Source organism: Eutrema salsugineum, unplaced genomic scaffold (genome assembly GCF_000478725.1).
Source record: "Eutrema salsugineum unplaced genomic scaffold, Eutsalg1_0 scaffold_17, whole genome shotgun sequence".
NCBI classification, from domain to species: Eukaryota; Viridiplantae; Streptophyta; class Magnoliopsida; order Brassicales; family Brassicaceae; genus Eutrema; species Eutrema salsugineum.
This window is the reverse complement of record NW_006256852.1, coordinates 4,932,926-4,946,523: the sequence shown is the minus strand read 5'-3', so window position 1 is coordinate 4,946,523 and position 13,598 is coordinate 4,932,926. Positions and strand designations below refer to the sequence as shown.

The window sequence follows — 13,598 nt, the reverse complement described above, 5'->3', positions numbered from 1 at the left end:
CAACCCATAGTCTCGCGAGTGAGTAGCTTACACTTGTCCTTTCACATAATTATTAAATCATAAATTTAAAATGAAAAATCAAAAACTAATTAATACCTCTAATTTTAACATAATTTTTCTTTTTCATTTTAAATTTATGATTTAATAATTATGTGAAATGACATGTGTCAACTTCTCAATTGCTGATGTGGCTAGCTATGAGGAGAACTCACCTAGTTTCATATCTACTAGGTGAATACCCGCATGTAACGTGCAAATTTTTCTTTTTAACTATTCAAATCTTATATATAATCAAATATAATCATTCATAGTTGTGAGTTAGTATGTTATTATAAACAATCTTAAAAAATTATATAAAAAATAATTTTAGAAAATAATTTAAAATGTAATATCATAAATATAAAAACAAACATAATTATTATTTATTATGTGTGTTAATTTGTTATATAAATCATTTTAGAAATTTTATCCAAAAAAGAAAACAATCTTAGAAATCAATTTAAAATGCAATATCATAAAAAATGCAAATATTATCATTATTTGTTATGTGTGTTAGTATGTTCTTATAAATAATTTTAAATATTTTATCCAAACAAAATTTATAGAAATCAATTAAAAATACATTATCATTAAAAAATGAGAATTATATAAATATCAATCAATTAATGAAAAAACTGTTCATTTTCTTTGAGTGGTTTAAAACTTGAAAATTTATTAATTTATTATTTTTTAGAAAAATTATAACTTTAAATTATAAAAAGTGACACATATCATCTCCATATCAATTGAAAAAAATGATGAGTCACTCATATGAAGATAAAATGCAATATCATAAATATAAAAACAAATATAATTATTATTTGTTATGTGTGTTAATATGTTATTTTAATAATTTTAGAAATTTTATCCAAAAAAGAAAACAATCTTAGAAATCAATTTAAAATGCAATATCATAAAAATTCAAATATAATCATTATTTGTTATGTGTGTTAGTATGTTATTATAAATAATTTTAAATATTTTATCTAAAAAAAAATTCAGAAATCAATTTAAAATACAATATCATTAAAACTGAGAGTTATATAAAAATAAAATAAATATCAATCAATATCAATCAATTAATGAAAAAAAACTGTTCATTTTCTTTGAGTTGTTTAAAACTTGATACTAAAAGTTATTAATTTATTTTTTTATGAAAAACTGTAAATTTAAATTATAAAAAGTAACACATTTCATCTCCATATCAATTGAAAATGATGATGTGTCACTCATATGGAGAGAGTTAATCATCTATATATATAAGATTTATGTTCATAATTATCAAGTTAGATTAAAATTAAGGCTTTCCACATTCCTAATAAAAATAAAGAAAAAAATTTCTAATTATTTGGTAATCGTATAAGACCTTGTAATATATTTTTGTACTAATTTGATACTTTTTCTTCCAGTTTATCTTCATCATAAATACTTTTTCGAAGCTTTTTCTATGAAAGAATATAAAGATGTAGCATTATCTTTATTCAAAGATTTTACGGTTTTTATGGGTCAACTATGATATATATTATTATAGCTGCATTTCATTGTGAAACATAAAGTATGTGGTGGTTCTTGCAAAATCATGGCAATTTTGCATGTCATAAACATGAGAACATTAATATGGTTTTTATCAATGTCTTTTTTACTCATATTATATTTATAATTTCTAAATTGGTAGAACAATTTTCATACTTACCCTACTTTCAATCCTAAATAAAAAATTATTTGTTTGATAAAGATTTTGTTTAAAAAAAAAAAACTAATACCAAACAATCAAACAAATTACCATATTCTTATGATTAACTGCGTTTATATATCAACACAAACATATTTTAAAAAATATTATATCAAACAAAACCCGCGCGTATGCTTAACATTATTGATTTACAGATTTATTGTGCTAAGGTAGTAAAATTCTTTCTCCTGATAAAGCAAATAAAACATACAATTGAATCAAAGAACTAACAAAGAGATAGTACAGTACTTGACTACTTGGTATAAGAAAACCAAACTAAACCAACAGTTTGGTCTATTCTTCCCGGTCTCTATCATATATAGTAGAAGTGAAGTGAATTTTGGGTTTAAAGCTCTCTCATTAACTTTTAGCATGATTAATTACCTCTTACTCCTTGGATTAAAAATTTGCTATTTTAATTTTTAATCATATTTAGTATAAGTGAAGTGAATTTTGGGTTTAAAGCTCTCTCATTAACTTTTAGCATGGTTAATTACCTTTTGGATTAAAATTTTGCTATTTTAATTTTTAAAAATTGTTAGTTTTAATGAATATTATTCTATGTGCTATTTCCATCAAGTTGTCTAAAACCCTAACTTGTGTAAGATCTATAAATATCACGTTTTCTTAGTCATCTTCCATGTATCTTATGCTATTTTAGATAGATTTAATTATTGTTTCTTATTATTATTTTTTCGTAGAATGTTCTTCTAGTTGATTATAAGTAAGCATATTTCTGTATAATTCCTACTCCCGTTCATCGTATGATCCCTACACAGGTATTGAATAATTGATGTATTAAATTTAACTCAGCTATATTGGAGTGGTCAATACCCTTTTCTTTAGGTATCTATTTTCTGTGTAATATGTTTATCATGATCTGGTTGTGGTTTCTTTGGTTTTGCTTCTTTTGTTTCTTTCCAACGGATTTTAAGATGTTATCTTATGTTTAATCCATATGTTTTTTTGGTTTGTGTTTCGTTGTCTATCACTTTCTTTTCTTTTTTATTATGTGTGTTGGTTTTTATACATATGGCATCCTTTCATTCTTTATTTTCGCATTTTTTGGTTTTTATCCTGTTTTATGTCCGTTTACTATTAACGGTGGCCTTCTGACTTTTCCTGTGTTGTGATCGTGATAATTTAATTTTTTTTTTTTACATGTTAGCCCTCTTCAGACTTTTTATTTTTGTACTGTGATGGCGTACAAAAGAATTTTTGTGTGTTTATTAATATCAAAGATGCATGTTATGCATTATGTTTGGTGTCTGATATTGACAATAAATATGTTGATGCCTTTGTTGAAGCAAGCCAGTGGGCCTCTCCGTATTCTTTGCTTATGATGTTTGTTGTCCTCTTGCAGATAATGGAGGTTTGAAAATGATGAAGACGGTGACAAATATTACAACAGTGGCGATTATGACGAGGAAGAGTGTGTTGTAGATGATGGCGATTACAATGGTGGTGAGCTTTAATTTGAGACCCGTTCAAGAGTGATGATGATTGTGGCGATCCGTGTACTGAGAAGAAAGAACTGGATTCTTTTCTCATGATGGTTCGAAATCAAGACTCCTCTCTAAAACAATTAGGTACTATTATTTTATTATGTGTTTCTTCATATCCATGCACTTTATAAGTACTTATTGAATGATCAATCTGTGGAAAGAGCTTTCCGTACTCAACTCGAGCATTTGAAAACCGCAGAGAACCAAGCAGTAGAATAAGAAGCTTGCAAGACTTGCAGAATTTTGGATTCGAATGAAACTTGATTTGTAGATGATGATCTCATGAAAAAAAGCTCTGCCGCGTGATAGAGAGTTAGATCATGGCATTGCTTCTCAAACCGGATCCCCATCCCAAATATTAAAAACCTGATAAACCTATTATTATCTTCACATACTTTTTCTAAAGTTGTAACTCTGATTGTAGACCAACCCAAATCTCTTTTGTTTTGTTTGTGCATATCAAAGTATTTATGTTGTATTTTGAAGGTTGGACTTGGTTTATTGAGGAAAACCAAGGATCAAAGAATTTAAGAATTTTAAGAGAGTTTAAATTCTGTAAATGGTTCTCTGTTTTGTTTTTGTTAGAAGACTTTTTAAAAAAAAAAAAAAAAAAAAACAAGGTGTGATATGAGATACTAGACCTGCACAAGAGCCAAAAATGATTAATTTTAATCACAGTCACCCAATTACACATTTCAACCATCTGAATCAAATCAGAGAGAATTAAGAGTAATCTAAAAAGATTATGGGTGTGCTTGGCAAGGAAGAAGAAAACTAGAAAGATAGAGAAAAGGAAGCAAGAGAAGAAGACGAGGAAGAAGATGAAGACGAAAACCAAGAGAGAAGTAAGAAGTTAGAGAGGGCGAAGAGCACAAGAAGAATAAGAAAAATAAGTTGAAACGATGGAAAAGGAAAAAAAGCAACAAAGAACAAAATTGTTGATTTTTTATTCTTAAATATATTTGACCGGAGATAACACATATAAAATAATAGTTTATTGATATATAATACTATAATGTAGTCAATATAACAATAATATGTTGATGCATTTTTTTTTTTTTTACAAATTTAGATATGGAAGTGGTTTCGTACCTCCTTGGGAGAAAGAAAAAAACCGACTAAAAATAGAGACAATTCCAGTAAAATGGGAAGAGAGTTCCAGCGATGCAAAGAAAGAGAATTTTTTGTAATTTCAATGTGTTAGTCAAATAAACATTATTCATTGTATTATCGAGCTATATACATTTTGTTTTCTCAAATGATACGACCACGTATGAGAAACACAACATAATTAAAGTAGATGAGGATAAGGATTGAGTGTGTGTAAAAACGTTTTCAAATAAGCGAGAATTTTTGTTATTGCTGATGAAATGAAGTTGGCAGAGAACACTTGATTTCCAATCAATAAGTATATTATGAGAGTAATAAGTCTTTAAAACTCTTAATACTTTTTATGTTATTATATCTCTATTGTATATTATATTTGATTTTGAACAAATAAAAAATAAAATTCAGGGTCAAAATAAAAAAAAAACAATGAAAAGAATAATTGTCCATTGGTTTATTTGGAAAATAGCTACTAGAAAATATAATTATAAAACTTTTTTAGAAATGTGTCACTAAATTTTAAAGTTTTAATTAAAAATAATCAAAGTTTTGACTGATTTGGTTAAGAAAGTAAAAGAAATGAAGTCACTGATAAATGGTTTTAAATTAAATAAAAAAGAAGTTAGCCATTGTTTGCATCGAAAGAGACTCATGAGAGGATGACAAAAGAAAATAAGGTTACTGCATGACTTTAATTAGACAAATAAATTAACCATTGTCTGTACTGAGAGAGACTCAAAAGAGGATGATGAAAAGAAAATATCTATGGACATTATATAATTACCGACAATGGGTTGGTCTAAGAGTCAATGGGGTTATGTATGTGGAGAAACTGTTAATGGAAGATTTTCATACAAAATTGAAGATGACGACGAAGAGTACAAAGATGAGACAATGAAAAGCCAATAGTAGAAAATGAAAACCAAATCAGAAAAAGAAGCCAGAGCAGACAAATCAAATAAAGAAGAAGAAGCCAAAGACGACGAAGAAGAAAAACGAAAGATGATGAATAAAGAAGGGGAATAAAAACGGGAAAAACAAAGAAAAAACGGGGGAGAGAGAGTGAAAAGAATTCAGAGAATCTGAATAAATTAAAAATTTAAAGGATAAAGAAGAGGAAGAAAACAAAGATTAAGCCAATGAAGAAAACGTCATTAAAGACGTGGAAGAAGATGAAGACAAAGACAAATAAAAATCATATGTGTAATAAGAAGACGGATAAGACGAAGACGTTGAAGAAGAATAAAAGGTAGAAAGTTAAAGATATGAACTAGAAGAATAAAAACCGTGAGAAGAAGTAAAAAAAGACAAAAGTGATGAAGAAGAAGCTGAAGACAATAAAAAACTAGAATCTTTCTGGGCCAATGGAAGGGAGAGAGTACAACAAAATAAGAGGGAAAAAATAAACCAAAATATAAAAAAGAAGAAGGATACCATCCAAAAAAAATTGAAGACAAAGAAAAACAAAAAGACTAATAAGCTAAGAAGAAGAAAACGATGAAGAAGGAAACCCAGAAGAAGAATTAGAAAAGAAGAGATGGAGAGAGGAAGGGCGGGAACAAGAGAGAAATGGGGATAAGTTAAAGCCTGAAGGAAGAGAGAGGAAAATGGAGGAATGGAGAGAGAGGGAGATGAGGAGAAACAGAGAGATAGAGAAAGAGTTACAGCCTTCAAAAGTATGTATGAAGTTTGAAGAAAAACTTTTAAAGACATCATATTTCCAAATTTTACTAATTACTTTGTCTTAAATTTATATGTAGTAAATTTATTATCGTTAAATGATGAGTTTTATGATACATTTATGCATGTGCAAGATGATGGATCTTTTATTTGGATGATGGTGATGACTATTATTTTGGAGAAACCTCCACTTAAGACAAAAACAGAGAAAGGTTTAGAGTAAGAAGTTTCACAGGAAGAAAGAAATAAAGTGGAATTCAGTTGTTAATAAGTGACAAGAGTGCATGAGATGAAAATGATCTTAACAGGTATAAAATCATTGAAATGAGAAACCATTTAATAACTGAGAATATCAAAATAGACAGTAACCGAGAAGTAAGGAGAGTACTTGAAATAACATAGTATTTAGATAAACAAACATTAGTTGTTTGTAAATGGTAATGATTCATGAAACATATAGATATATGATAAAATAAATATTAGAGATATTGGATTCAACACTAATAAACAGATTCAAATCTTGCTTAAAATGCTTGATAGCACAGAAGCTACGAGAAAACAGAAAATGATGAAGATATTTTGAGAGCGAAAAATGTGTGATTGATATGAAGAAAAAGAAGGTATAGATGAAGAAGCTTGAAGGTGAACTAATAAAACAAAGAGAAAATAAGAAGTTCAAGAATACAAGACTAAAACTATTTATTGTAGACATTATCATTCATGAAAGAGAAGAATACAAAAAGCTCAAGATTTTGATTACAAATTGAAAGAAAAAGTCACAAAGAAGGGGAAAACGGCCAAAACCTGCCTGAACTCTTTGAAATGGTGGGGATTAGTACCTGAGAAATTTAGGTGTCCAATTTTATACCCATACTTTAAAATTTTTGAATATCCATACCTATACTATTTTGTTTTTGGCCAAAACAAACATTGACCAATATTATGTTAGTCAATTCTGTTAACGGTGATGAGTCAGATGCCACGTGTGTCTTGTGGGAACAGATCTTTAAAACTACGTCGTTTAAAAAAAACATTCTAAAACAATAAACACTGAGGCTTTAACCTGCAACCCCTAAGCGTAAACCACTGCACTCTACCAACTTAGCTGGAGAAGATTTATGACTTTCGGTACCAAATATTATTAATGATAACATTCCAACAATTAAAGCTTGTATCTTCTCCACGCTCACATCTTCTCCACAATTTTTTTTTTTTTGCTTTTGGTTTTAATTATGTTGAAATTAAAATCAAAGAAGTGGGCTTAAGATTTGATAATTATGTTAAATTTTTTTATTTTCCTATGTATTGTGTTCGGTATTAGAGAATTCCCACCTACTTCTTCTATGACTTAAGATTTGACAATTAACCCATCTTTTTTTACAGGAGAATATTATTATTAGTGTACTTTTGAAAAGTGTAATTGCCAAAAAAAGCACTTTCTGAAAATGATGTACTTATCTTATTTTGCTCCCATTTTTGGATTTTTTTTGTCTTTCTTTTCCTTTTACCTTCTATTTACTTACTAAAAAATATTAAAATATATGGGACCCACTTAAATTTACTTATCAGCTTCCACACACTAAATCACATGGGATTCACCTTAATTCATCAGTTTTCATACACTAAAACGCATGAGACCCACCCATATATATGCAACTATATGGATACTCATATAAATATGCACATATATTTATATAGTTACATCCATCTATGATATATGCACGTGGATATGCATGTAAATATATATATGTATTTATATAGTTACATCCATTTATACTCTATGTATGTGGATATGCATATATATATATATATATTTGTGATCACATGTACACTACTATATGAATATGTATGTGTATATATATATATATATATATATCTATATAATTGCATATTTATCCATATATTTGTGTCTACGTGGACGCTACTATATGGATACCTATGTGTTTATCACTAAACGACAAAAAAAAATTAAGTTAAAAAATATAAAATGGGTATCAAAGTATAAAAAAATTATATAATTTATAATGTCAAAATAATTATTCGATTATTTTTTAAATAATAAATAAATATCAACAAACAATTATGGGGGTTGTGTGATATTAATATAATATTAAATAAATAAATAATATAGATAAGTAGGCAAAATGGTTAAAACAGTCATTTGTCCCCTCCAAACAAAAGAAAAGTGTGTCTTTTGATAATTAAAACACACAAATATCTTTTTTGGACATTAGATAACTCAAAAGTACACCTAATGGTAACACATTCTTTCTTACAGAGCTTCTCTGAACTTTGAATCATGGAGTTTCCCTAATTGTTATCAAAAGAAACATTATTAGAGCTGGGAAGATTGGTTCAACAGAACCCAGAGTCAAAATCACCACTAAATTGGCTTTGATTTTAAACCCGAATTAAGAAGATATGAAAATAGAAAGAAATTAAATCCCAGATTAGGTTGTTAATGTCGAACTTGAAGAAAAAAACCCAAAATTCAATAAGAGGATCAAAAAAATCAAAACGTTGAACAGAGAAAATGAGAAAGAGTCAAAAGAGAAGATACGCCAAATCCCATAAACCAGAAGAACAGATCCATAAACAGAATTCTAATGGAGGCAAAGTCCCTTGATTTCAATCACACCGCTTTGTAACTATATAAATAATATTTGATAGTTTTGTTTGTAAAAATCAGTGAATGTAGTTGGTAGAGGCTTGCCTTGTAAGCCGTGAGGTTGTAGGTTCAAGCCACATAATTTTGTTTTTTTATGTAATTTAAAACGACGTCGTTTTAAAGATCTGTTCTAACATGGTATATATGTGGCATCCAACTCATCACTGTTAACAATTTAATAGAGTTGACTAACCGAATGCTGGTCAATGTTTGTTTTGGCCAAAAACAAAATAGTATAGGTATGGATATTCAAATTTTTTAAAGTATAGGTATGAAATTGGGCATTTAAATTTCTCAGGTATCAATCTGCACCATTCCGAAGAGTTCATGTAGGTATCAATCCGCACTATGCACATTGCATATAAGAACATATTTCATAACAATTTTTTAACCGATTTTTTGTCTTATTTTAATTATTTTGTTAATCATATGTTTTTATTATGTTGTTATATTGATGTTTGATTTATTTTAATGCCGTATGTCAAGTTATTGTTCTTATTCTCCTGATTTATAACATAGAATTTTAGATTTTTTTTATGAAATATTTTGGCCCGCGCAAAAGGCACGGACTAAACACCTGGTTCTTCTCATATAACAATTCGCTTCGTTAAGCGACAAAAAGGGCATCTAACTATGGTGTTATTACATCGCCAAGATGTTTTGAAATCGATGGTTGAATCTTGCGTTAATTGTGGTTCAGCTGCGTTTGCTAGTTTCTTTTTTCTCTCAATTCCTGGGAACCCGACGTAGTGAAGAATGGGTCGTGTACATCTATAAGAGAAGTCAAATTTGGCAAGCAGCTACATGGTTATGCGTTAAAGTTGGGACTCTAGTCTAACGTGTTTGTGGGTAGTGCGGTTTTGAACTGTTATGTGAAGCTGAGCACATTGGTAAATGCTCGTAGAAGTTTTGATGACACTAGAGACCCAGAAGTTGTTTCTATGACTAGTTTGATAAGTGGGTACCTTACGAAACATGAGTTTAAGGAACTCTATGATATGGGGTTACGCGCACAACGGAAGAGGCGAAGAAGCTATAGCTATGTTTGAGAAAATGATCAAAGACACAAACTTGAAACCAAACAATGTGACACTTCTTGGACTACTATTTGCGTGTTACCATGCGGGTCTAATCCTTGAAGGGTACATGTATTTTAACAAAGCAGTGAATGATCATAATAATCCACACCTGCTACAACCTGAGCACTATGCTTGTATGGTGGATATGCTCTCTAGGTCAGGTCGTTTCAAAGAAGCAGAGGAGCTTATCAAAAGTATGCCTCTTGACCCAGGAATCGGGTTTTGGAAGGCATTGCTTGGAGGACGCCAGATTCACTCAAACAAGGGACTGACTAAATTAGCGGCGCCTAAGATAATGGAAATAGATCCCAGAGATGTTTCATCATACGTTATGCTATCAAATTCTTACTCCGCTACTCAAAGGTGGCAGAATGTGTCGGAGATACGGAGGAAGATGAAGGAAATGGGTTTAAAGCGTATTTCGGGATGTAGTTGGATTGAAGTTAGAGGCCAAGTTTGTGTCTTTGTCAATGCTGACAAGAAAAATGAACTGAAGGATGAAGTCTATAGGATGTTAGCACTTATTAAACAACATCTTGAGGAAGTCTGTACAGTCTTGTGAAGACTTTGGAATGCAATTGTAATGTGTAATATAAATAGAACAACAATCTCCTTGGGGGCTGAGGCTCATATGTCAAACGCCTATCTTGCAGTGTTTTGTGTCATTGCAGGAATCAAATCAGTATCTAAACGACACCACCCCTGTTTCGGTGATATAAGATATATGAATAAATTCTTCTATAAGCATGTCCGAACATACACAATACTTCCAAAGAACAATAAAAACAAGAAGCCCATAGTAAAGTAAAAAATAGAGAACCACAAGCAATTTGAGCATACTCTGCTGGGACTCCATACCGTTACAATTTGTAAGGGGACAAGGAAAGTGATGTTGCATTTTCAAGAGTGACACCTTGATAGGCCCAGACCCATGAATGTGTATACACGACGCGTGAGAGAGGAGTAGAGAAGAGGAATGGAAAGCGCGTGAAGAAGGGAGGAAGTATAAATAGTTGAGTTGTAACTGAATACGTATGGTTGTTGAAAGTGGTTGAGTAGAGAGTAGCTGAGTCTGTATACGCGTCATGAGTGTATAGAGATACGGTTACATACATTTCTTGTAATTCTCTTCTTAATCAATATACGAGAGTTTACAGAGAGATTCGATACAAAGATCCTATCAAATGGTGCGGTGAGCGTCGGAAGCGAAGCCGACGAATTCGAATCGACAACGATGAGAGAGGAATTGGAGTTTCTACAAAGAGGTTTTACTCGTCTATGTGAATCGAATACTCAAACCGAAGCTCGCATAGATGAGATGAACGGGAAGCTAAACTCCATTCTAACAGCGATTCAACAGCAATCGCGCCTTCCACCGAGCGCAGACGGAGGTATACGACCAGTTGAAATCCCTGGCTCGTCACAAAATCCCAATCAGGTACCAAATTTCTCTCATGGAACAAACCGGAGTGAATTTCCGTTAGGTTATCGACCAGGATTTTCCGATCTAGCGAATAGAGATAGTATGTTGAAGAAAATTGAAATGCCGGTTTTCGAAGGAAGCTCTCCGTATGTGTGGATTGCGGATGTAGAAAATTTCTTCGATATTGGTCGATACAATGATGAAGCAAAGCTGGATTTGGTTGCTTTATCTCTGATTGGGAAGGTCAAGAAGTGGTTTATTTGGGTAAAGAAACGTCAAGGATTCAGAGATTGGAGGGATTTCAAAACCAAACTATTGATCCGGTTTGCTGAATCGTTGGAAGAGGAACCAGGAAAGAGACTTTACTCAATCCGACAGACGGGATCGATCGGGGACTATGTCTCAGAGTTCGAGGATTTATCGTCTCAGGTATCAGGAGTTGATGAAAAAGGATTAGAAGATATATTCTACAATGGTCTTTCCCAGGAGTTGAAAGAAGTGATCAAGATAAAGGAACCTAGAGGTCTCGCTAACCACATTGCAGCAGTGTTAAAAATGGAGAATAGTGCATTCTGTAAGGTGATTAGCGATGGTTCAAAAAAGGACAGTAGCTTAAAGACGATGCCAAGAACCTCAAACTTCTACAACAATCAGAGGTCTCAATATACAACACCACATAAGCAAAAAGTGTTAACGATTGAGACTAATGATCAGAAAGAAGGAAATCAACAAGTACGACCTACACTTCGCCCTCGTCAAAAGTTCACGGATGCAGAACTGGACTTAAAGCGAAGTAAAAGATTATGTTTCAAGTGTGATGCTAAATGGTTCAGGGGACATGAAAACATCTGTCCAAAGAAAGACCTACAGGTGCTGACCGTATTGAATGGATTTGAAGTAGAAGTGTTGGATGACAGCATGTTTGAGTTGTTAGATGATGAGACTCCGAACCAAGGAGAGTTGTTGCATCTGTCATTAAATGCTTTTTTGGGGATAGAAGCACCAAAGACAACCAAAGTTCTCGGTCTAGTGGGTAAAACACCAGTCATTGTGATGCTTGACAGTGGTGCATCTCATAATTTCATTGCACCAACGACAGTAACAAGAGCAAAGCTGGCCGTTTCGACTAATCGAGAACATGATATTTTGCTGGGTAATGGTCTTCAAGTCAAAGGCATGGGTTTATGTACTGAGGTGACATTCAACCTATCTGGCCTAGAGTTCACTACTGATTTCATATCACTAGAGCTGGGGAATGTGGATATGATCTTAGGAGTTCAATGGCTAGAGACATTGGGAAAGTGTCTCGTCGACTGGAAGAAACAGGAATTTTCATTCCAATATGGAGGCAAGTGGGTGACACTATTTGGTGATACAAACCTCCATAAGAAACGTTTATCCCTAAAGACGCTATCGACAAGACACACTATTAAGTCGAAGGGAATACACCTGGAGTTTAGAAATCATCAAGTAACAGAGAAGAAGGAGGTTGTGCTACCTACGGTGATATCTGAACTTCTGTTGGAGTTTACGGATGTTTTTGCGGTTCCAGTGGGATTACCTCCAAGACGAGGAAGAGAACATGGGATAACCTTGTTGAATGGGCATGGTCCGATTAATGTTCGACCCTATAGGTACCCACAAATGCATAAAGAGGTAATGGAACGGATGGTTAGTGAAATGTTGGAAGCAGGAACGATACGGCCGAGTGTCAGCCCGTTTTCCAGTCCGGTTCTTTTGGTGAAAAAGAAAGACAACAGCTGGCGTTTTTGTGTGGATTACAGAGCACTGAACCGAGCAACAATACCTGATAAGTTTCCAATACCGATGATAGATGAGCTTTTAGATGAACTGCATGGAGCTGTTATATTCTCGAAGTTGGATTTAAGGTCAGGGTATCACCAAATCAGAATGAAGGATTCTGACATTGACAAAACGGCGTTCAGAACTCACGAGTTCTTAGTAATGCCCTTTGGCCTTACTAACGCTCCAGCAACGTTTCAGTCTCTCATGAACGACTTGTTTAGAGCTTTCCTCAGAAAATTCGTGTTGGTTTTCTTTGATGATGTATTGGTATATAGCAGAAGTCTGGAAGAACACGCTGAACACTTGAGAATAGTGTTACAGATATTTGCAGATAACACTCTCTATGCCAACCGAAAGAAATGCTCATTTGCTCAGACCGAAGTTGATTATTTGGGACATATCATTTCACAAACAGGCGTCGCAACAGATTCAAAGAAAACTGAGGCAATGACAAAATGGGCTACTCCTAAGTCGGTGAAAGAGTTGAGAGGGTTCCTTGGTCTAACAGGATATTATAGGCGGTTTGTCAAAGGGTACAGCGTCTTAGCACGGCCATTAA

At 32.3% G+C, this 13,598-nt stretch overlaps 1 protein-coding gene across 1 annotated transcript in view; it reads left to right on the top strand.

The window, feature by feature from the left end:
• The window catches only part of LOC18020650 (pentatricopeptide repeat-containing protein At5g42450, mitochondrial), a 19,040-nt gene extending 8,668 nt beyond the window's left edge, over window positions 1-10,372 (top strand). The window contains 2 exon segments of the mRNA XM_024157458.1: window positions 9,445-9,717; window positions 9,719-10,372. Coding sequence (XP_024013226.1) covers window positions 9,445-9,717; window positions 9,719-10,372 — 927 coding nt within the window.
• The last annotated feature ends 3,226 nt before the right edge of the window (window positions 10,373-13,598 follow it).